This window comes from Aquila chrysaetos, chromosome 1, assembly GCF_900496995.4.
Source record: "Aquila chrysaetos chrysaetos chromosome 1, bAquChr1.4, whole genome shotgun sequence".
Lineage (NCBI taxonomy): Eukaryota > Metazoa > Chordata > Aves > Accipitriformes > Accipitridae > Aquila > Aquila chrysaetos.
The window spans coordinates 13,887,461-13,913,342 of record NC_044004.1 but is presented as its reverse complement, the minus strand read 5'-3'; the positions used below and the strand labels follow the sequence as shown (position 1 = coordinate 13,913,342).

At 40.6% G+C, this 25,882-nt stretch overlaps 1 protein-coding gene across 7 annotated transcripts in view; it reads left to right on the top strand.

Moving 5' to 3' along the window:
• STK32B (serine/threonine kinase 32B) overlaps positions 1–19,270 on the top strand; it is a 183,051-nt gene extending 163,781 nt beyond the window's left edge. For 3 of the 7 annotated variants that reach the window (XM_030026967.1, XM_030026988.1, XM_030026997.1), the window contains one exon: positions 15,053–16,311. In XM_030026967.1, coding sequence (XP_029882827.1) covers positions 15,053–15,191 — 139 coding nt within the window. In that variant the 3' untranslated portion in view covers positions 15,192–16,311. Of the gene's footprint in view, positions 1–15,052; positions 16,312–16,460; positions 16,476–17,230; positions 17,939–19,022 lie in introns of those variants that run through there. The other 4 variants (XR_003925214.1, XR_003925229.1, XR_003925218.1 and 1 more) reach the window with 4 other exon arrangements.
• The last annotated feature ends 6,612 nt before the right edge of the window (positions 19,271–25,882 follow it).

The window sequence follows — 25,882 nt, the reverse complement described above, 5'->3', positions numbered from 1 at the left end:
TACGTTAGGAAGAAAATAATCTAAACTTTACCTTTAGTACAATAGACTCTAAATTAGCTTCAGTTATGAAGGAGAGAGATTTTGAAAAGACTGTGGATAGCACAATGCTTAGTGGACAACTAAAACATGTTAAAAAGCTCATAACTGCAAAGAAACCTATAGAGAAATGAACATCAAGATGTCATTGTGTGTATACAGATATATGTTCATATACATACACCCGCATCTTCCATTCTGTGCACAGTTGGCTTCCTTATGCCAAAAAAGTTACAAAGGACTGAGAATGGTTGCAAAAAGAGAAAAACAGGATTGGAGGTGTGGCATGGCTCACATTGAAGGATTTCATAGACTTGAACTAGTTTATACTCAGAGAAGAGGCAAATGAAAAGACTGAAACTGGTTAAATAATAGTATGTTATGAAACTTAATGAGAAGATGACTACGCAATGATTATTCACCCTTTCTGGTAACTCAATGTCACAAAGTTTTCAGGCTGCGGGTTTAAAAGAAAACAAACCATGCTTTTTTGTGTGATGCAGCCCATTGCCAAGTGATGCTTTGGATGCTAAATGTATGAAAAGATTCAGAAAAGGATTAGAGAAATTCATGGGAAAAAGTGCATCAAGATCCATGAGACGTGAGACCTCTGACGCCCTCATTGGTTTGGGATGTCTGGAAACGTCAGAAGCGAGGAGGATATGCCAAAGCAGACATTTGTCTCCATTTGGCTTGTTCTTTGACAGTGTCCACTAGTGTCTGAAATGGGCCGCTATGAGAGATGGGAATCTCTGTTAGATGAGATGGCTGGGTATGTACTTTTATGCTTTCTCACTGCTTATAAGATCTCCATTTTCATATAGAGTCTCCATAATAGCACAAGGGTTGCAGAGTAAAATGTACATATATATGCATGCATATATGCAAGTACATATACATATATCCTTTTTGGAAACAGGGAAAGTAAAGCAGACAGGGCAGTAAGAGATTTAGCTAAGATTCAGATTGTCCCTTGCTGTGTTTCAGGGGCCATCAGGCACCCATCCACTGGGAAGACCTCAGGGTTGTGAAACTCAGCTGGAGATAATTTTCCTGTGTCCCACCTCAGGCATAATATGTACTCCTGTCATGGGTGCACCTTAGTGACTAGCCTAGACAGCTTGGTGTTCAATACAGTGGGTTCCGTGGATCCCTGTGTTAGGCACCCACCTTCCCCATGCATTATGTAGGGAGGTTTGGTGATTAACTAAAGGCTGCAAATTCTGCTGTGCGATCACAAATGAATGACCAGCTAAGTTTCCTTTGGGGGGGCATCCTTCAGGGAATGAAAGAGCTGTATGGTTAACTAGACTTCTTGTGAATCTGAGTTTTGGACTTTGGCAGAAAAATCTTGCATGAAGAATAGGTGGAGAGAGATGAGCCAGCAGAGAGGTCAGTGTAGGCTGCGGTTGCTCCCTGGCAACTCACACACTCTGATTCCTGGAAGCTTGCTGCTGTGAGAAGAAGGGTAGGGCTGAACGAGCCTCCTCCCAGATGCTTATTCCAGTCTGAGAATGTTTATTGTCAGGTCCCAATAATCAGGCAAAGCCAGACTACCTTTTGTGGTGGGTTGACCCCGGCTGCACACCAGGTACCCACCAAAGCTGCTCTATCACTCCCCTCCTCAGCTGGACAGGGGACAGAAAATATAACGAAAGGTTCCTGGGTCAAGATAAGGACGGGGGAGATCATTCACCAATTACATCATGGGCAAAACAGACTTGGAGAAATTAGTTCAATTTATTATCAATCAAATCAGAGCAGGGTAATGAGAAAATAAAAACTAAATCTTAAAACACCTTCCTCCCACCCCTCCCTTCTTCCTGGGTTCAACTGCACTCCCAATTTTCTCTACCTCCTCCCCACCAGCAGCACAGGAGGACGGGGAATGGGGGTTGGGGTCAGTTCATCACGTGTTGTCTCTGCCGCTCCTTCCTCCTCAGGGGCAGGACTCCTCACTCTTCTCCTGCTCCAGCGTGGGGTCCCTCCCACGGGAGACAGTCCTCCACGAACTTCTCCAACATGAGTCCTTCCCACAGGCTGCAGTTCTCCATGAACTGCTCCAGCGTGGGTCCCTTCCATGGGCTGCAGCCCTTCAGGCACAGACTGCTCCAGCGTGGGTCCCCCACGGGGTCACAAGTCCTGCCAGAAAACCTGCTCCAGCGCGGGCTTCCCATGGGGTCACAGCCTCCTTCAGGCATTCCCCTGCTCCAGTGTGGGGTCCTCCCCAGGCTGCAGGTGGATATCTGCTCCACCATGGACCTCCGTGGGCTGCAGGGGGACAGCCTGCCTCACCATGGTCTTCCCCATGGGCCGCAGGGGAATCTCTGCTCTGGCGCCTGGAGCATCTCCTCCCCCTCCTTCTGCACTGACCTGGGGGTCTGCAGGGCTGTTTCTCTCACATATTCTCACTCCTCTCTCTGGCTGCCATTGCACAGTTGGGTTTTTTTTCCCTTCTTAAATATGTTACCCCAGAGGTGCTACCACTATCGCTGATGGGCTCGGCCTTGGCCAGCGACGGGTCCATCTTGAAGCCAGCTGGCATTGGCTCTGTCAGTCATAGGGGAAGAAGCTTCCAGCAGCTTCCCACAGAAACCACCCCTGTAGCACCCCCACTACCAAAACCTTGCTACGCAAACCTAATACAGCTTTCCACATACCTTAATTCTTAAATTATTGACTGTATCGCTCCCGTGGAGCTGCAGTTTCAATTAGAGATGCCACATTAAGCAAATTGGTGCTGCTATGCAAGTCGGTTGTCACAGCTAATATTTTCCTCACTCACCTCTGAACCAGGATCCTCTTCTCAGCACCAGGGGAGAGGCATGAAAAGCAAAGAGACAAAATGAGATGGGATTGAATGGCCATGTCTCGGTGATGGCTGATTGCCATCCCATCCTGTCCAGTCCTGTCTTGGGGTGGCAATCTGTCACACCAGTTCACTGCCACAGACCTGCAGACGTGCATCACCATCACTGCAAAGGCAGCAGGCATTTCACAGGCATTGCATTATTATTTGTCTTTAAATTCTCAGTCTCTTAGCAGAATTATGCTTGTTGCTGTGACCTGCTATCTGTAACAGGCATCTTCAGCTCTTCTGTAAAATCTTCCTGCCCTGAGGTCCAGGGTCTCGGTGGGGATGGCAGTGGCTGTGAATATGTTTCCAGTAAAGTATATCTAACCCTAGAAGCAGACAAAGAATTGTCCTTCTCCCTGTATATTTCATTTGGACTTGACCCAAAGGATCACTTTACCTTGAAACTTTCACCAGAAGAATAAAGGAAGAGAATATTTCAAAGCAGCTCCTGTGATCTATCCATCTGCTGACAGCTGAACAAAAGGGTGAGACTGCATCCTTCAGGATACGCACCTAAGGAAGGCTGGGAAATTAATGTCTTTCTTGAGAATGAGTTTTGGCCCACACTGCTGAGAAATACCCTTATTCATGGGCAAGTGCCTGTAGTTTTTAAACTGAATTCTGGCTAACTAGAAAGAAAATTTTCTCTCTGCGGTCCCACAAAGTCTAATAACCAATACATTATTGGGAAATTTCATAGCTGCTTTCCTGTTCCTTGTATATGTGGATCTATAGATGTATCTAAACTAGAAAAACTAGTTCACATTTTAAAATGTGGCTGAACAAGACATATATTGTTTAGGATGCACCTGGTCTTGGACGGACAATAACTCTCTTCTTAGAGACACCTATTTTACTTGTCCGAACATGGCTTTAATGTTAGTTTTAATCAGTTGTTTTAGTCTCATTTTCTTAAATGGCTGCACATGATTTGATGTTTTCATTTATTTACGTCATGTCTTCACTCTTATTTTGCTTTATCAATTCCCAGGGTAAACCTGAGATCTGAAGACATTGCAGGTCAACATACTACAGCATCCAGTATAATTTGTCACTTGACTTCCACATACTAGTATTTCACATGTCACTCACGCTGTATGTGCACCTGAACCCATTATGCTTGATTATAAATTGCTGGTGGATAGAAAATTATATTCACAGGCATTTAGTGAGCATAATTACTCAGCAGGAACTATCAACCTGAATCAATTACCCATGGTAGAAGCATATTTCCCCAAGGATTTTTGGAACGGGTGGGAGTAAATGTCATGAGTGTCAGTGGTACAAGAAGACATCTGTGCTACATGGGGATACTTCCTCCAAAATTTTACTTTTCACATTCAGCTGTAATAAAACATAACTTTTAGCCTGCGCCTCAGTCATTTAAATTTAAATGGAGTTAAAACAGAGTTATTTGAATGATTACATGGTAATCTACTGAGCTATCAAAACACATACGTCACAGTGCATTAGGAAAACAGACCTGAGGTTATGACTGTTTCTATCGAAGCAGTCAGTAGCAAAAGTACATGTTTTGGGTCAAAGACAGACTGAGTTAAATATTGGTTAGACACAGAACAACTCCAACCCCAAAGGGTGTACGCAAGATTTTCAAAGGTACCTGAAATAAATGGGAATTAGATGACAAAGTATTTTTCAAGACACAACCCAAGTCATGCAGAAAAGCCATTGCTGGCAGACCCAGAGCCCAAATATGCTACAGGCACGTCTGCATGGATGAACAGGCAATTGCACCCCTGTGCTCCTCGGTGACTTCATTACCCAGCTCTTGGCAGTGTTTGTCGGCGTGTGCTATGTTCCAGGCTGACGGGACTATTCAATTTCTGCACGCCTGAACAGTGTGGGTGTAAATTAGCTCTAATCCAGAAGCAAATTGGCTCTGTTAAGCAGTGCAGTGTGTGGTGAGCTTATACAGCTGCTAAACAGGAAGGGGCTTGAAACTGTGGTTCAGAGAGGAAAGATATCTCTATTTTATTGGAGACGCAACAAGACTATATTCCTTTAAACTACTCAATTTAAAAACCATTTCTTTAGTTTAAGCTCCTTTAGTAGTCAGTGAGGACAGACTTGTATCTCCCAAGGTTGATCTGTGACACATATATTAGATAACTTAGACTGGAACTAATTAATCTGTGTTTTGCCTCTATTTATGCTGTGGAGAGAGCCTGAACTAATCTTTCAGTTGTCTACAGTAAGCTGGCATAAAATCCATCCCACAGTCATGGGCTCAGTTCATTTCTGCAAAACTAAATGCCTAGCTGCCAGTCCAATAGGCACAGGTAACCTCTGGTCTGCTGTTGGGTCTGCCTGCTCCCTCAGAGTGTCAGGAAATCAAGGGCATCTCGTACGGCACCAAACACCACTTGTGGGGCAACTGCATTTGAGCCATATGTGCCTAGCCATGGGGGCAGGAGGCCAAGAACAAGCAAGTTTTAAGTGTGAATGTTATCAAGGAAGAGCTAAAGACTCATGACATCCACTCTTGCTAGTGATTTGATGAGGTTACTACTTGGACTCAGGTCTCCCAAAATACATACCTGCTGTTACACAAACACACAGTAGCATTGTGTTTCATTTAAAGCTGCTCTGCACGTGTTGGTTGTCTACACAAACTCTAGAGTGAGGGGAAATTATCTGAGTTTGCAGACTCTAATTTTCAGTTTGGAGTTGTGTGACGCAGCGCTGACATTGCTGAGTGATGAGTGTTGACTCTGCTCCAGTCGGTCCTTAAGTCTGCCCTGGTCTGCCTCAAGCTTCCTCTGGCACAGAGCAAGATTGTGCCTGCCTTGTTTACTTCAAAATGCTTAGAAAATTCATACACTTTTCAGTGATTTCTGTTTTCCTGAAAGCACTACTGAGATCACCCTGTGCACAAGCTAAAGAAAGGCAAAGCCCACTATTAAGTCTGCCATGGTTACTGCTCCTCTGTTAGGCGTAAAGAGGGTTTTTTAATAAAAAAGAACATTAGCTATACGCAGCTGCTTTTTGAGATAGTTTTAATTAGCTATATAATTAGTTAGTTTAATTAATTAGATCTCCACAGTTGGGATTCTTCCTCATTTTTCAGGTGCTTAACTCTCCTCCTTCCATTTCTACTCCTTTTTTTTCTCATCCTGCATTTTCCACCTTCATTGTTGTTTTCTGCCTATTTTTAAAAGGCAGAATATAGGCAATCTTCCACACTACTCAGTTGTTAGCACGGTCCCTGGCATAATTCTTCCCAGGCCAAAATCACTCTCTGAAGCAATTCCCTTCATGTTTCAGAGGTTAGCATAGACCAAAGGCTGCCTAATAGGCAGCTGGAATACAACAGCTCTGGTTTGAAGATTAGAGAACTTAGACATAAGGATGCAAGCCAAACTGTGTCATTTCGCTTCCAGGCATCAATTCCTGCACCATTTTACCTTCTGGTGCAAATGTAACGGATGCCTAAAATACAGAAATGACATTCCCATGCAGTGCTCTATTTGCTGTCCGTCATGAGAGCCCTCCTGGGTCCCGCTGGGGAATGGGAAGTGGATGAATAATTTGGCAGATGGTCAGGTTACCAGGTAACTTTTAATCTTATGCAGCATTATTATATCAATTAGTTCCGATACATGTTGCTATGAAAAAAGTTTCAAATTGGAGAATTTCTCAGAATTTGGCCAGACACCTACCTCTGTTCACATGTCCTAACCATATGCCAACTCCTCACCCTGCACCCTGGTTTCCTTGGGAAGCAAATCTGAGCATGAAAGGGCAAGATGGGATCTGCAGCTCACACTAACAGGGTGTGGACAGTCTAGGAGTATCATATTTGTTCTTTTTTGTTAGCATGTTTCCTTAAGATTTACACTGAGCAAAGGTTAGTGTGTTCTTCTTTATGGATGGAAGTGTAAAATAAGGAAATTTCCTGAACTTCTGATCAACTCATCAGCTTATTTTTGTTAACTTTTTAAAAAAGAAAGCAAATATAGGAATTTTCACTCCTTTCTGAAATATTTGGTGGCTATTTTCTTTTGAAAAGAAAAAATACTCTTCCCAAATACGCCTGTTCAGTTAAAAATAACCTGATCAGGATGCTTTGTTCATTTCTTTCTGCTTCTTTATTTTACCTTTTCACTAAAAAACGTAGTTGAATGAAAACCTGGCAGATGAGAACAAGTAAGCAGAATAATGGAGATATAAGAGAAAGAGTAACACCCATTTACAATTGTAAAATACTTCCAGCTTCTTCAATTTATACAAAAATAGAACACAGCAAGAACCAATTTATAAGAGAAACCTTTAAAAATGCAGGCAGAAAATAAAGTGTCCATATATCAAACTCCATTCTTATTCCCCACAGTGGTAGCTAGATGACCAGCCACGCTGCTTATTGTCCCAGAAATCATGCTCAGTTATCAATATTTCTACAATCATTGCCTGCAATTGATGTTAAAATGATGGCAGAAAAATAATGGGGAAAGTTTTCAAAGTGGAGTATGAGATGCACATGCATATAACTCATTATTTTTGAAAAGTCATGTGCACACTGCAGAACCTACATATTACTGCCAAAAAATTGCCCCAGTTTTCTAGTATGTGCACTTTTACTGATGTGCATGAGCTCCTATAAAGCTTAAATAAGGGATTTTACAAAAGATAAGGTTTTGCATGAGCTTGGTGAAGTGACTCTGTTTTTCTGGCTAAAGCATGAAAGATTGTGGGTGCCATGAACATTTTTACTCAGTGTCCAACCAAGGGAACACAGTCTTTTTGGGGCTGCTGGGTGAGCTAATCCAGAAAATGAGCTGGCATGACCACCATCGTTAGCTTTCAGCTCTCTACCACCTACTTACCACTGAGCACTCATTATTTAGGTCGGAGAGGTAAACGAAAACATATGCCTTCTCACGATGGTTATACCAATATGTAAAGTTCAAGCTAGCCAGCAGCCTTCTGTTTTTACTTTCTGTCACACTCCAGGTTAACAATACCAAGGGTGATGCTGCACTTGGAGTTGACAGTGTGAGTCCTTTTGAGTCTTCACAGTCCAAATCCTTCTGTTTTTTCTCAGAACAGGTTTCTCTGCATAAAACCACTCCAAAATGTGAGGAACACATGGATATACTCTGTACTTGTTCCACAAGAGGGAAATAGGCAAATCTTATTGCCACAGTTAGACTCCAAAGTACCATTAAGCCTTTCTTTTTACACCTTTTGGCTGGAAATAAAGAGAATGGGTGGGGATATAGTTCGTGGAGCTCTAGAGTGGCACAAATTTACCAAATTGTTTGGGTTGAGAGTTTCATCTTTGGTTTTGTGTAACTGATCAGGGAGTCCAGTTCTGATGAGGGGTACAAACAGCCACTAACCATCTCCATTTCTTTAGAAAGCAAATTCTGAACCTTTTGGTAAAACAGTGTTTAGTTATCATCAAGACAGATTAGTTATGTTCAGGGACAGGCAGTGGTGGGGTGGGAAGAGTTAAAGCATCACCACCTTGAGGAAGCAGTCATATTGACCACGTCTGATTAGTTCACCCAGGCATTTTTTGCTTGTGTTTGTATACAAATTATGATGGATCATTACGACACTGAATAAAAACTAAAATGAAAAACAAATAGTGGGCAATAGCAGTAGGCACCAAACAGACACCTTACCTGCCCTCAGTGCCAAGATATCTCAGTCCAGCCTTAGCTATCTACAACTAGCTACAATCTTGGCTAGACATGCTGGGTACTCCCAGCTCTGGAAGTATCCCTGTGAGATATTGCTACAGTAGCGGTCCTCTTACTTTATGGAGTCCACCTCTACAGCATTATACCACTCTGTAAAAATTATTTTCAATTTGGCTGGAATTTTTGCAACTCCAGAATATCCAGCAATTTAAGTTATATGGCATAACTTCCACATTTCACTTTTCTATGACCAGGATCTAACAAAACAATGCCTATGTCTGTCACTTTCTGACTTCTAACTACTTTACAAAATTTCATTGCTAGCTATTTTCTATTGAGAACAAAAAGGTTTTAGTGTTTCATTTTGAAGGAATGCTATCTTCCAAAGAGTCTGTATTTACCAACTGATATTCTAAAAATACAGGATCTGGACATAAGAGTCTTTACTGTTTTTCTGAAATCACCCTTGTAACTTCTGTATCTGTGTTCCAGTAGACAAATCACAGGGACACACAGAGACATATAGCTGAAATAATAGTTCCCTTCTGAGCACAGTCATTCCCCATGACAGATCAGTTATTTTTTTCTCCTGATTCAGACATGTTCAGAATTAGCCTTCTAGCAAGGCCATCTGGACAAGACATCAGCATTACTTCTATGTAGCTGCTAAATCATAGAACTGAGGTGGGTTTCTAACTATTTAGCAAGCTGTCCCCCAGGATTCATGAATTTGAAAAGCTAGCATAGACATGCCTCGTCTGTTCTGACCTCAGACCCCCTCCCTTGTGAAGAGTAACTGGGATAAATGTTCCACAGATTTATCTACTCCTCAGGGCTTCTTTCAAGAGGTGTAAAAGTTTCCATTAATAGAACTTTTTTTTCCTACAATAAAACTACAGTTTCTAAAGCTCGTATTATTATGCCCACCATTTCCCCAAACCAAAAGCATCTGTTTTCTCCAACAGTGTTTGAAATATCAATACACCAAGGTAAAATGCTAAATCTAGAAATGGTAAAGCAAAGCCACAGCCCACTCAAACCATTCTCTTTCCTCCACACCCAGGACACCAGGTTTGCTACACTGGCAAACTCACTTGCAAATTTTCTGTAATAAAAAGAGTTTCCTGTAGGACCTGGTACATGTGGGAGTCTCATATTCAAGATGCAGCACTGGAAATCGATACTGCAGGAACTCTACTATAATATCTGAGTATCAAGTTAATAAGAATCTTAAAAACCTTTCCATAGCTCACACAGATACTTTCTCTTTACCAGAAATACTGATGAAGCCCAAGACTTGACTGAAGGCTCAGTTACTTTTCTTGATGCGTTCCTGTAGTGCTTGGTACAGCCTCTTTCTTCCTCACTGCTGGAGAGGAGGTTGTTCCACACTCAAGTGTCACGCGCTATCAATATTGCATGGATCAATGGTGAAGGGAAGGAAAACTCAGCTTACAGCTCTTTGTTGGTTCAGCAGAACCACTCTTAATTCCCAGAATAACTGCCTCTGAGAGTACTTATGTATTTGTACAGAATTGTCATGGAATAAATGTAATAGACACTGTTCAAACTCATTTTCATCCTCTTTTCCCTGAAGGCTTTTTTTTCCATATGACTATCCACTAGAACCATTTGTTCACTTTTTTCATCTGCAGCTGGCCATTTTACCATTTATTCTCAGTCAATAGTATTCAGCACAGGAACAGCTACCTGGTTCAGATCCACAGCTAAGTCCCCATCAAGCCATTCATTCTCCCTTTATCAAGTTATCACAGCCTGTAGCTGCATCAGCTTAAAGGCAAGATAAGTCATTCACTCGAAAGCAGTTTTCTACAAATGATTTATTGCACTAGTGCCATTTTTAAAGAGAACAGCCCAGACTACATTTATTTTGCCGTGATTACAGGAACTGTGTCGAGGTACCCATGTTTTTCAAAAGCTGAGAACACCTGATGAAAAAGTGCTCCAGCTCTGGCACCAAGGAATCAAGAATGCACAAATGAGATAAATTTCACTTCTGCAACTGTCCAACATTTTAACTGAAGAGACTGCTTGTCCATACACAGCTGCTGTGGTGAGATTCGTTTAGGTCTTGACCTGAGCTTATCTGCAGTTTGGAGCTAGACTGAAACACAGACCGATAGCCTTATTTTATTTTTGCTGAAGTTGCAGTGGTTTCAGAGGAGCCCTTAGTCTCAGCAAATCTGAAATTTCGACAGTTATGTTGAACCTGCAACTTTTCATCTTTTTTCATAGAATCATAGGATGGTTTGTGTTGGAAAAGACATTAAAGATCATCCAGTTCCAACCCCCCCTGCCATGGGCAGGGACACCTTCCACTAGACCAGGTTGCTCAAAGCCCCAGCCAACCTGGCCTTGAACACTTCCAGGGATGGGGCATCCACAATTTCTCTGGGCAACCTCTTCCAGTCCCTCACCAACCTCACAGGCAAGAACTTCTTCCTTCCGTCTAATCTGAATCTATCCTCTTTCAGTTTAAAGCCATTACCCCTTGTCCTGTCACTACATGCCCTTGTGAAAAGTCCCTCCCCAGCTTTCCTGTACGTCCCCTTTAGGTACTGGAAGGCTCCTACAAGGTCTCCCCGGAGCCTTCTCTTCTCCAGGCTGAACAACCCCAACTCTCTCAGCCTGTCTTCACAGGAGACGTGCTCCAGCCCTCTGATCATCTTCGTGGCCCTCCTCTGGACTCGCTCCAACAGGTCCATGTCCTTCTTCTGCTGGGGGCCCCAGAGCTGAACGCAGTACTCCAGGTGGGGTCTCATGAGAGCACAGTAGAGGGGGAGAATGACCTCCCTTGACCTGCTGGTCATGGTTCTTTTGGTGCAGCCCAGGATACAGTTGGCTTTCTGAGCTATTGCTGGGTTGTGTTGAGCTTCTTGTCAACCAACATGCCCAAGTCCTTCTCTGCAGGGCTGCTCTAATTCATTCTCTGCCTAGCAGAGAAGTTTTCATTGAATTTATCCTACTAAGCAGCCTAAAGACAAACTTTCAGTATTCTTCATCTAGTGAACAAAGCTGAGTTGTAAGTTCTTCCCTGGTGGTCCCTAAGTTTGCTACTGGGTTTCATTAGATGTTTGTGGTTTTCATTCTGGCCTGCCATAGTTGTAGCAGTCTTTTTTGCTTCAGTATTTTACTTTCTATGCTAGCTTTTAGCCAGTCTGCTCTCTTTACTTTTGTATTTTTATATATTCAATAATGCATATATGCATAATTACATATGCAGTATAATTACATTTTGCTTGATTATATATGCCACCTTCTTTTCTTAATCATCACAGACACCAGACTGTAATTCCCCGTTTCATTCAGGCCTGTGAGGCACAGAGCAGTACTTAGAGGCACAAAGCTCTCAGCTTCCATCGTTCTTGGCAACAGCTGCCTCAACATCTGATGTGCAACTACAAAGTCCCACGTTGCTTGGCACTTTCCTGCTCATTGCATCCTTTGCCTAATCGAGAGCTGCAAGTACAAGCCTATAACATGCTCTGTCACCAGTTTATCCAGTAAAATCTCCTGCAGGCACAGGTTTGATAAGAACACAAGGTTTCATCACTCCAGGCATGGCTTCAATGTTCTTTTTGTTTATATTTCTTAGCCACAACTTATCCATCTCAGATTTATGACCTGAGCTCCAAACCATGTGAGATTTCTGGACAAATATAATTCCCCCTCAGCTTCACTCCTCTACATTTTGTCTATTTGTCAAGAGAGAAGCTGAGGCACAGAAAAGGGCTGTAATTTGCCCAAAGGGTGACAGAGGTACAAACAGAATCTGCATCTCCTCATTCTTAGTCCAATTCCCCATCCCCCAGGGCACACTGGTAAGTAGGTGTTAGCATGCCCATAATAACCCCTTATAGTGAAGTCTTGAATGTAATTTGAATCACTGAATAAAGTGATCGATAAATTATTAAATGGTTAAATAAGTTAAATTTTTACTACATCATCAGGTTAATAACCTATTGCTTACTTTGATAGTTTGTAAATATGGGTAGTGAATCTAGATACAGAAACAGAAAATGTCTGAAAAGAGAATACAATGAGGCACTGCTAAAACAATGTATTTCCTTCGCACTTCCAAACCCCCATAATCTAATTATGCTTCAATAATAGACCTGGGGAGTAGGAACAGGGTAAAAGAAAATAAATGGAAATAAATCAATAATAGAAACCACCTCTGTAGAGAGTGGGAAGTTCGAGGCTGGTCAGTGGTATCTTTTGAACTCAGCATGAGCTTCATTACGCTCTCCTTTTTCGGCTGTCCTCCTTACATGCTGTTTTTGTGCCAGTTTGAGTGGTTTTCAAAAAAAAAAAAATTGTTTTCCTGCTTTATGCTGTTATTGAGAGACTTCTTATTTCCCCATTAATTTTAGCAGTACAGTAAATGCCTTCTTTTTCAACATTTTGTGAACCAAATAAATATTAAACAAATTCAGGCAGAAAAGCACTTGCATGTCTTAGACCAATGCCGTGATTCCTCAGATCTCCATAGAGCCAAAATTTCTCTCACTCCTCTGTTTAGTAGTTTGCACAGGTTTGCAACCCGCAGTTTGCACCATGATTTTCCAAGCACTGTGGCCTTTTCTCTTGATGCCTACAAATACCTTACTCTTGTAAGGACCAGGATCCCAGACCCTAAGGTGTTTCAAGACTTCGTCTCATTCATTTACTCTCTTGGTAGTCCCCCGGACCATTTTTTAAGCCCTTAATAACAACAACAACAACAAAAACCAAAATGAAAAACAAACCCAAACCTATCACATTTGCTGTGTTCCATTCCTTGGTGCCAAGGCAGTTTCAACAGTAAGTTACATACTCCATTCAGCTGGGCAGAAAGTATATATTTCAATTTTCTTTGAGCCCTTGGGAGAAAATCCACTGTCTTGACACTTTGTCAACATTCATTTGAATGACTGGTTCTAAAGCTGTTTGACTGATGGTTTGACTGCAGATGATGGACAAATTTCTCATGAAGAAAGGAATGTCCCTAAGCTCATTTGTCATGAACATCGGTGAAAATAATTCATTGGCTTTTCAGCTAGGGACTTCTATTTCTTGTGCTATCCTCTAATATCTCAGTCATCCACTGGCCTGTAGTCACCAGTAGCCATCGTTATTTCTGGTGCACTTGAAAAAATCACCATTAGGGTAAATGCTTTTAGCCATTTGTTCTTCTAATCTGTTTTTTTTCAGTCTGCCTTATAGTTTTTTATTTAATGTGGCAGTGTTTGTGCTCTTTTAAACTTAACCTATTTGGACAGTGTTTTCATTATTAGTACTTTAAATAGTCTGCTTTATTCCTCTGTTGAGCTCAGACAGAATTTTCATGTCCTTTCACATTCCCTTCTGAGTCTTCAGTACAGTGTCTCTATAGTTTTTATGCCACCTGGAAGTATTTTATCCTTTTAAACTGACCATTTACCTGTCAATTCTGCATGCTTTTCCACTAGTGAGTATTTTTTAAATGTATTTTTTTAAATGTTATTGCAAAGTTTTTTTGGAGTATATCGTATATATCACTTATAATCACTGTTACAAAGAGCTTCTTCCATAGTGTCTCTGGTGCCAACTCTTGGTGCCTTTTTTCGGGAATACAACAACAGCTGCTTCTTATTTTGAGAAAACAGACAGTCAGAGAAAAATTTCTCCAAAACAGCAGCTGTTCATGTTTGGTTTTTTTTTTAAATTGGTTTCTACGTCATAGCTTCCCCATGAATTTTTACACCTTTCTTGAAAGTACTTACATTCTGTCTGTGTTTAGAGGAAAACACTGAGTATCACATGAATCAGTAAAATCACAGAAGTTGATACCAGTGTTGAACAGAGATGCTGAGAAGCTTGATAATAAAATGATTGGTGGGGACTGCAAGTGCCGCTAGGGCTGTTGCTGTTTTCTAGAAAATGATGTCAAAAGAAGATAACTTTGCAGTCTTTAAACAATGTAGGATTTTTTTGTTGATGTTCCTTGAAACCACGTAGGAGGCTTTGACAATATATGAAGTAATAACAAGAGGAATACGGAATATACTTTCATCTCATGTTTTGTTCTCTTGCACTGATGGAGGTTACTGATAATTTTGTAGGAGAGCAGAGGGGAGCAGCTGCTTACTGCTGTTGTGTGCCCAGTCAACAACTCTCATCAGCCTCAAGCTACCTGGAGGTTTTGTCAAGTTACAGTCTGAGCAGAGGTGCTAAAGCCAGAGAAAGCACTCTCTTCTGCCGGCTATATATGACAGGCTTTAATGGGAGCAGGGTTTGACCAAGACCCAGCTGCACATATTTAGGAGGAAGCAATCATCAGTGTTTAGAAGAAATGGCAGCTATAAAGCTCAAGGAGTTAATAGAGATCAAATGGTGCAGGAATCTGTTTTATACACAGGTGTATGGGCTATCCACAGGACAGGCAATGGCTGTCATTCTGATACAGTTATCTGCACATGATAGCTATATCAATGTTTTTAACCTTTGGCAGATTAAGAAGACAGCAGGATCAAAGCGGACAGACTTCCAGCATGGACAGCAGAGCATCCCTTCAGAGCCACGAGAAACTCCAAGATGGACGTAACAACAATTTACTGGGACACGGCTGCACAAGAGGCTGCAGCAGCTAGTAAGCTACGGCCCCGCACACGCTTCCACTCTGGCAGGGCGAGGAAAAGTCCTCTCTGCGCATGCCTTCATCTTCACCCCTCGGACCCCGGGATGTCCGACTCCTCCATAAGCAGGATCCCCAGCCAAGGACAAACCCACAGAGCACACCGGCTGAGACTTTCCACCTACGACCCTGCTCTTCTTTTGACTCTGCCACTGGAAAAATTACCATCAGCAACAACATACAGTTTTATAAGTAAGTGTGACTTTCCTTTTCAAAATCCTGGAAGAAAACTTGAAACAATTCATTAGGCAGCCTCTCAAAGATTGCCACGGTTCTGGCTACTTGCAAGAGACAAAGTTACATTGGGGCCAGCTTTGTGTTGAAGGCTTTACATTCCCCTCTCTGTCTCCGTTAATTAAAATGGTCCAGTTTGGAATTTTGTGAAACTGCTGGACACAGCCATTTCTCATCACCTGCTGTTGAGTTTATAACAGATGTATATGATGTAAATACGTGAATGTAGTGTCAAATAGGCCAAACACTGAATAATTTCATTTAAATACCTGAAGCCCATTGGAAAAGTTGCAGCGTGAATGTATTCACATTGGTCTTTAACTTCATGCATTCTGCTTTGTAGTAAAAGATGTGACACTGGCCAAGTCAAAGTTTTGCTCGTGACTTTAGTGAATGCAGGATCAGACACATTAGTAGTGTATGATAACCATGACAAAGAAGGAACTGTTTATTTGTAACAATAGGCTGAGTGAGCCAGAGTTGAAAAGCAGCTTAGTAAGGAGAGCTAAAAATGTTAAGAATTTGCTCAGATCAATAGGTGTTATAAAATGTGAAGAAGTTACATGTGTCTTTGTTTTTGTGGATCTATTCTGGATGAGAACCATCTTGCACAGAAAGAAACATACTTTATCCAAAGTATTGCTGACATGAAAGCCTTTTTTTTTTTTTTTAAACAGTACCCGTAATTCCAAACATTTATGGTATTTTACAACTTGTACATCCACATTTTGATAATAAATGCATGTTTGTTCTGTCCTATTGTGCTTTTATTTTTAAGGGTTACCATCCGTAAGCAAATTTCATTTCAACTTTTTAAACCAAATAAGTTAGACTTTTGGAAGTGAAAACCATTTTATTTGTAATAATCTATTTTTACTGTATTGTTCCCATTCTATCTTCTACAAAGCAAAGTTCTTTGTAATTGAATCTATTTTAAAATTTGGTCTCACATTACATGTAATTTTTTTCACAATTTTTTCATGAAATACAGATTTTTATCGCTCCATGAAATGACATGGTGTTCCTATCAACAACAGAACAGTTTACAAATGTACTAAGGTAAAGATTTTACATCTGTCATGAGCATGGCGTTGGTCTACTTGCTTAATTTGGGCATAGACTGAAATAATCATAGGATCAAGCAAAGAAGCAGAGTTTCTCTAGTCATGAAAGGACAGATTTCATTGCCCAGAATAAACTATTTCATGCCTATCTGTTCTTATAATGACCCTTTTTTTTTTTTTTCTTTCTTAATATTCGTTTCACTTGGGAAGGACCAAAATAGATAACTTTTCACACAATTTCTGGAAACACCTATTGTTCTGTTCCAATCAAAATGCATTATGTTCTTGGATCTTGATCTGGATCTTGATCCTGGAAAGAAATGGAAGGTTTTATTTACTTGAGTAATCCTGCAGAAATTAATGGTACTACTCATAAGTAAATGCTTGCAGGATTCATGATGTATCAGGTAATAAAGATTAGAGCTGTGGAGTTCTTGGAAGCAGGGCCAGTAATTTATTAAGATTTTCCAGGTAAAATTTTCCAATTGGAAAAACATTTGGAAAAAAAGCAATTGCACATTTGCTTTTTTTCCATGATTACAGTTGTTTTGAGCAAGAAGAGTTATTGTGGGTGATCTTGTACAATATCAACCATCTAGAATGCAACTACACTAGCACCTGAATTCAGGCTGGGAAGGCATTTTTGAAGTTAATGCCTCAATCTTACAGCCCTACTGCATTTTTGTTCATATTGTAGCACCCAAATCAGATTCTTTTTGGATGATACAAAACCAGAAGATGTGCTCCAAGGGAGCACTTAATGCCATCCACCCAGCCTTGGGCCTGCAGACCACAGGAACAGGTGAGAGCAAATCTGAAATTAAACTTCCCCAAATGTGCCTCGTGTGGATGTCAGGTCTGCATCGCCAACCGCTCTGCTTTGCAGAGCCCCTCCTGTTGGGCTGCACTGCCTGCTAATGCACACATAGCCACCGAGAAGCCTGGGTTTATAGAATGAAAAGTTTATAGAATGAGAGATCCACAGCTTTTAGAGTGTAAGAAGTTCATCAGCGACTGTATTAAAAATGCGGGGAGTTTCCTGCACATAGACTTTAATTAACAGCAGGATTCTACCAAACATTTGCAGTCTGATCTGGCTGGCTGCTGGGTGTCTTTGTCAATGCTTTACAAAGCTGTTTTTGAGAGAAGGCTGCTTATTCAATAGATGGCACCTACTTAAATATGTTTGCACAGAGTATTGTGCATGAATGCAAGCTCACTCAGACACTTTAATTTCACGCTTGTTGCCACACGATCATTTCTCAAACAGCTCTACTGCTTGCACAAAAAAGAAATCATGGCACCAATCATCAGCTTTATCCAGAGTCCGTGGCACTTCCACTGACTGCAAGCTGAACCTTATGCTGCATGTAATTATTTTTGTCTATTTACACGGATCAGAGAATACCCTCAGCTGTACTGCAGAGACCCAATATGGAATTGTAGAATAGTTTGGGTTGGAAGGGACCTTTAAAGGTCATCTAGTCCAAGCCCCCTGCAGTGAGCAGGGACATCTTCAACTAGATCGGGTTCCTCAGAGCCCCGTCCAACCTGACCTTGAATGTTTCCTGGGATGGGTCATCTATCACCTCTCTGGGCAGCCTATACTCTTAGTTCATCTTTCCCTTTGACCAACATAGATGTAAGGAAATGGCCTGTCATGGGACACCCTGATAATGGTGCAGAAGAAGAAGAGAGGTCATTCTGTATAGTATGTGCTTTGTGAGGACAGAACAAGTACGACAAGAAAAGTCACACAGCCTGGGAATAAGCCTGAGAAGTGCTTGGCTGGGATTTATCTCCCCTAGCTTTAGACATACGAAAAATGTACATATCTGCAGCTGAGTTAGCCAGATCCGGGCTCAAAAATAAAGAGGAAAAAAAAAGAAAGATGCTTTTAGGATGTGGTGCACTTGATCTGTCTTGATTGTCTCTTTTAGCAGATTGTTGTCCCTGTAGCTCTGCCTCCATGGAGTATAACGTCAGTGTACACAGTGTACACAGCTCAGATGTGGACATGCACATTGTGCACTGACATTTACTCAGATGAATCTTGTTTGTGATGGCACAGACAATTTGTGGAGATGCAGTCTAATCCTTATGAAAAAATGGGAACATTTCTGATCACTTCAACAGGAGCAAGAGCTATTTTAACAGTATTTACCTTCACATGTGAACGTGGTATTAGAGGGACAAGAAATGACACAAAAATAGACTCTTGCAATGAATACTGCCTTGCTTTCCAGCAGAAATGAAAACAGAAAAGGCAACCTAAATAAGACATAGAAGGTTTTTACAAAATACTTGGTGAGATGGAGGGGAAAACCAAAGCAGGCAGTCATAAAACCAAAAGAAACTCCTTGGGACTCATTTATTCTATACAGCTTTATTGCCTTGCAAAAGCAGCCAGTGATCTTAACTCCCAAAGTCTCATCTGGTTTCTCCAAGTCATTTCAAGGGTAAAATATTTTTTCTTGTTTCTGTTCCAGGGAAAAGGGAAGGAAGTCTAACACAGCTGGAAAAGCAGTTTGCTGCTACAACATTTTATTGCAATGCCACTTGCTCTGCAGTGTTACAGTTCTGATCACACATGCACATTCCCACAGCATCACTCCATGTTAAACTCTGCCAGATTTACCTTCTGTTCAGTTTGCTCCTTCTACATTGTGTATTAAATATTGGCACCGTACTGTAAATGTTTAATTACCAACTGTCATAAAATACAAATGGCTCCTTTCATCTGTAGTCTTGACAAAAATGATTAATGAAATATTTCCAGAAGTTTTTCCTGTAATTTGGTGGGGTGGAAGGGTTGGTTATAGATCTTGGCACACTATTCAAAATGACATCAAAGTACACAATAGAGGAAATACTAGGCACCAATCCATCCATCCATTCTGCTTGCAAAATATGTAATCACAATTTCAAGCTGATTTCTGACAGCTTAAACCTAAATATTGGTGTATTGGGATGTACTGAGGAACTGTGGTTGGCTGAATAAGACCCGAGGTGTTTTTCTGTTTTCCAGTTCGATACCTATGCCAACACTTCTGCTATGAAAAAAGTGTCTGCCAACATAGGAGAAGCTTAGAGGTTTTGGACAGGTATATTTACAGTTTTGGTGGGAGTTGGAAAGCAAGAAAATATTTAAAGTGCATTTAATTAAAAACCCACAGGTATCCTCTTGAACCTCCACTGCTCTAGCACTTGCCTCAAGAGGAGACCTGGAAAAAACCACTGTCCTGCAAATAATCCCCATTATTTCTATATCTGGCCCAGATTTCACCTGTGGCTAAATGAGTTGTTCTACGCAGGCTCTGAATAAGAAGCGAGTGAAGGCAAGACCCCACCTGTTTGCAACGCTGGGCTGCTCAGACTCTGCCTTCTTGTACAGTTAAAGGAACAACAACTTATAGCAGCTGCTGGAGCCAAAGTCATCAGTCCTGCTAGGAAAAGCAGAAATTATTTTTTCCTACACAGAAGTTGCAGTTCAGTCCCTTAGCACATGCTGCTGACAGGCCCCGTGGTAAATTTTGAATGAGGAATAATGTAAACTTTTTATAGATCCTTCTGGTGCCTCACAAAAACGTCCACGATAGATTGGTGTGATTTTTAAACAAGAGTGTTGCAGTTCTTCTGGAGAGCATACTAGTAGCTAAATAACTAATTTCTTATGCACATTGTTCTTAATCGTCTTAGCTTCTATCAGAACAGCTACTTCTGTTTATCTGTATTTTAATGATAGGATCAACTACTCTCTGGCCGGCAGGGAAAAAAGTTTTGATATTTTTAGCATGTTTAGCAATGCAAATTAGCTTGCTATAATCATGTTTGTGAGAAAACACACAGTACAATCAGGACCTTAATAATGACTGATATTAGCTATGCTCTATACATCAATGAGCTTGGCTCAGAGTCACAAACTCCTTTTTTTTTTGTCATTTTTAATTGGGAAGGAGGAATATATCTAATCAATTAAACCACTTTTTACAAAATAGCCAAACAGTCCTCATGAGTCCTCCCAGAGACTCAAAATCATAATGTAGGGCACAAAGCTTTGCTGTTCAGTGTTTGGGATTTTCTTTAAGTCCCTTATAAACAATAAAGTAAGCATATCAAAACCTCTGTTGCTTTCAATACCCATTAAGAGAAATACGACTGAGAACAATCCTAAAATACAAGTCCTTCTAAAATGTATGCCCATGAATACAGAATTATGTAAAATCAGTGCCCTTTGAATGGAATTAGATTTAGTCATAGACACTTTCATGGGCAAAAATATGTCAGAACTAGTGCTCTGGAGAATTTTTTGCATCTTACCTTTTCACTGTTTTGATGTATGCTACATTACATCCTTGGAATTTTCCCAAAGTGATTATTTTGTACTTGAAAAGTCCCCCTTGGAAGAGTACTATACAATTTAATTAGTAGTTATAATTTTTCTGTACAATTCTATCGCGAGGATAATATTCTCCAGTCAATGTGCTAAGATATTGAGGCAATTTTGGTGTGGTTAATTAGTAATGAGAGAATGCTTTAAGTCTTGAGCCCTATCATGATAAACACTATATCCACACATTAAGGTAAGTCAGTCAGACACTACTGCAAGGAATTTACAGTTTGAACTAGCTTTATAAGATATAACTTGAAGCCAGAGATAAACTGGAGAAAGTGTTCAGGGAAGCAGGTAATGGTGAAATCAGCTTATTAAATGTAATGAGCAACCATATAATACAGATTTATAGATTTTTTTTCTGCATTAAATTATATGCGACATCTCCTTTAAGGCCATAAACTTCCCACTTATATTTGAAAGCTCAGGCTATATAATCTTGGAGAGTAGGGAAAGAGCCGAGGGAGTGGAGCGGAGGCAGAGCTGGCTGCAGTGGCACCAGTAGCTGTCATCAGTGCCCTGTCCTCTGTCCAGCTTAGGCCAGCTAGAGCACAAGAGGCTAGTTTCACTGAGCGGAGGATCTCTGCAATTGCAGAATCAAGCCAAAGAGAGCTGGGAAGAGTTGAAATGAAGAAGTATGCAAAGAGGGTGAGAGCTGCCATCACAGCCGGCTTGTTGCTTCTGCACCCCGTCATGAGAACCAGCACGGTTCTCTATAAATCCTGCCTTTCCCATGGTCTGGCAGGGACATTTGCTCCACCGGGCTGTGGAGTGCAAACATCCATGTGCAAACAGTGCAGCACAGATATCGATCCCCGCTGAACACCATTTTGATCAATCACTGCCCTCCCAAAGTCCTGCCAAACACCACCCGCAGACATACACCCCCACCTCCTTCTCTCACCATCGGACCTGTCAGACAAAAGACCCAGTTTTCCACCTATACTTCTACTCTTAGATGCGTCACAAACTCCAGGAATTAAAGGTCTTGGAAATGCTTAGGGCCTACTGAAACCCCACCAAGTCCACCGGTCAGAGTGTTTCAGAGGGTTTTCTTGTAGACAGCATTCCTCTTCCTGCAGTACCAGGCTTAATTTTACATTTTTCAGAGAGGCACCCATTAATACCGAACAGCTAACAAAAAAGAAAAAACGCTAAATAGAGCAAGACAACCAGCAAAGCGAGATGTATTTTAAAGATATTTCTGAAACTTGTTTTTGCCGTTCTATAGGCACAGTTATTTGAATAAGCAACATAGCTTTTTTGCAAATGAGAGGCATAATCGCTCAACCTGGGCAGACAAATGCCCCTAAATGTACATAATGGATAGTGTGCTCTCATATTATAGCAGTAACTTTCATCACCACTTTCTCATTATTTTCTTCAAGATAAAATATCTGCTAAAGCTTGTAGTAGTGACATTGAATCCTACAGGTCAAACTATGTGAACTGTATTTAAAAAAAAAATACCATTTCATATTATCAGCCTTTAATTTTTTTCCACTTCTTTTTTTTTCTGTTTGGAAAATGAATAGGACCACACAACTAGCCTTTTCTGGATCCTTCATTGCTTCATATTATCCTCACTGTTATTCATCTCCTTTTTAAATACACAAACATTTCCCTGGCAACACAGAACACAAACACCCTCCTGTGTTTTCCCCTCACCGGGTTTTCAATCTTTCCACACAAATGGAGCTCTCTGTGTCTCTAAGACTTTGTGCTGTCCTGCTCTGGAAAAACTTCTCTGTGAACTGCACTGATTGTTTACAATTGCCCCACCAGGACTGTAAGTTATTCATATGAGGCCGCATTATCATTTTTAAGATTCATGAACTTGCTAGTATTTCATACTATCATGTTTCATACTACTGTAGGGTCTTGGGAAAAGGGTTTTTTAAGGAGGTTTTTTTTTTTTTTGAGTATCGGTATGCCTTGAGCAGCTATATACACAGCAAAGCTCTGGGCTGTTTTATTGCATAGTTTTAGCATATTTGTATTACAGCAATGCATACAACTCCCTGAGCTTGCCCCTTCCAACCTTGACTTGTGTCAATACTGATTTTCACCTTCCACCCTGTTGTACTGCCATCTGTCATTGATAGGACCAAGATTATTGGTTTACTGAGCCAGTATCTATACCAGGGATATATGCCTGCTTTTCTTGAAGAGCATACATATGTATGAACAGATTAATTGTATTTTTCTCCTTGATGAAAAAGGAGTACTTACTTTATTTGTACTAGCTGAGAATAACAAATTAAAGCTTTTCCATTTAGCACACTTCAAATAAAAACTTTTCTCACTTCCCATGAACTGTTTAAGTCAGTTCACAAATGAACGTTATAAGATTTAAAATGTATTACCTGCTGAAAATACGCTTGTATTTTTCTTGAAGATATTTATTCCAAAACTCTCTCCATAGAAATAATGCAGCCATCCCTGTGATCTTTTACACTGTGATATGCTCATTATGTGGCATATACATATTAATCTATAATTAAAAGGATTGGCTGTGAGAGATACTTCTTAGTTCAGCTGCCTCATGTTCACCAACAGCTTTGGAATGTATATCCCTTTACAAGTGACAAGTCAAAACATGGATAGGAAAACATGCTTAGGAAAACATTTGTAGCATAAAAAGCAGTTTTTTCCTGTCAATGGGTGGCAGAAGCCTCAATCTGCAAGCTAAATAATGCTCTTAAATATAATGAGATATAGTGCAGCCACATCTGCAAGTGTGTTCAAAAATAAAATCTTTCTTGCTTTCTCTCCAGAGATTTGACATCTGCAGATTTCCTGCCAGAAAAGACAGAAATGTATTTAGAATAGGCTGGAGACAAGGGAGTGCTTCTAGGAGATGGAAAAACACTCTGGCCCAATATTTGGAACCTGATAGAATTTTGGTTTTAAATCCCATGTCTTCCTAAATAAGGGTGCTTTCCTTGACATAACAAGGCAAGACTAGGCATCAGAAATTCCATGAGAATTTTCTGAAGCTTTTTGAACTTTCTTTCTGCCCCTCTTCGTTTTTGCCTACTTTCAATGCCCGTGTGTTGAAGCCCCTCTTCCTCTCTCAAGAATTTCAGCTTAACTCTGAACTGAGAACCTCTGCTTCCCACCAAGTCTTATCTTCAAGTAAAATCAACTTTTTATTAGATTTAGTGGCAGTAATACTTTGTACTTCAAAGAAAGGTTTTCTTTAACCATAATGGGTGCCGTTTCTGCCATGCAGGTATGAAATCACCTCTTTCGCAGTCCTTCCTGGGCCCAGGCTTAGCTGGATCTTCTGGATCTTCTGGATCCAGAATTATGAGGTAGCTCTAATAAGGGACTTAAGTGGCTAAAATATTCACGTGTTGTAAATTTAGATGCCTGAACAACAGAGCCCAGGGGAATCCAGAACCATGTGCTTAGAGCCTCCTCTTTTCTTCTACTTCACAGAGAGACCTCAGGGTACTTCACAGGGAGACCTCACAAGCACCTCAGGGACCGGAGCAGCTGTGTCAGACATACAGAGCTCACCAGTAAAATGTCCTAAGCACTGACATATGTCTAAAAGTCATTACCTTTCTTGAGGCAATGGGGCCTCCATCTAGCTCAGATCTACGGCTGTCCTACAGATAATATACTCCTAGACCAGCAACACCTGTGACAACTTAACACTGAGAGAATTCATCCAGAAATGAGTTTGAGTTTGAAACTTTCCAAAGCTTAAAATACGTCCTTCTAGGACAGCGGCCAGACAGTAGAAATAAACATGGCTTTCTTTTTTCCCAGTCTCTGAACAATTCAAGATTAACATGACCACCTTACAAATCTTCAACTGAGGGGGGGAAAGCTATGAAAGAAAACAAGATACCATTATATAGAGGACTGTAAAGTAGACCACAATGCAAGCAGTACACTCAACATAAAATTAAAAAAAGCTATAAATACATGCTGTTCAAGTTCCACATCTATGTTACTTGCTCTCAAGATCAGCTACAGGACAAAAAGTTATTGCTCTCTAATCAGTATTCATATGAAAGTGTTCAAACTGTAATTCAGGATCCTGAGAGACTGGAACACTTCTCAGTTCCATCTTTTTTAAATGAGAATGAATTCCATTTCAGTGTTAGCTTTGATGTATTTCAGGCATTTTTTTCCACATTCGTTGGAAGAAAATTATTTGCTCCAACAAATCTTAATGTCTGTATGTTTTGGTATTTGCCTTTCACTATACTGTTTCTTAGATGGCAAACATTTTCTTTAGGGAAGTCCAACCATTTTATGAAAGCACATTTAAAAACATCTATCTCCTGGTTTTAAGACATACTGGAAACAAAGCTTGGTTTTGAATTTACATTATTCAAAACACAATTACGTTGAATGATCCCTTTTGTTGCATGAAGAATTTGGCATAGTGGGTGGGGTGAGAGAGGAAATGTTTTTTTAACACAAAATGCAATTGGCAAGAGCTCTTCATTAACACTCAGGCAGAATTTTATTTTGCCAAAAGGACAGAAGTGTGTATCACAGGGGAAGATGAGGCACATAAGGCTAAGAAAATTCATTCCATTTGCTGCAAAAACAAATTGGCAAGTGAACACCATTCAGCCAGCCTGTAAGGTAGTGCATCAACAACAAAATGTAGGGGAAAGAGAGGAATGTGGAGGGGGCCCAAAGTAAGGAGCACTATGTCCCTGGTTCTTTTATCAAGAAATCATGTTACCTGAAAAGGTCTCTTCAATGTAAAGGATGCAAGAGATGTTACTACTGCTATTATAGATCCATTTCCATTGGAAAATCAAAGCAGCAACATAAAAGCAAGTGTCAGCTGAAGCATTTTCTCTTACTTTCAAGGTAAAAGGTAAAAACTGCTGAACAGAAATCTACCAAAATGTTTTCTTCTGACATGTTGATGGTAATTATCATGACTGATATTAACCTTGTTAAATAGCCATCAGTGTCTGC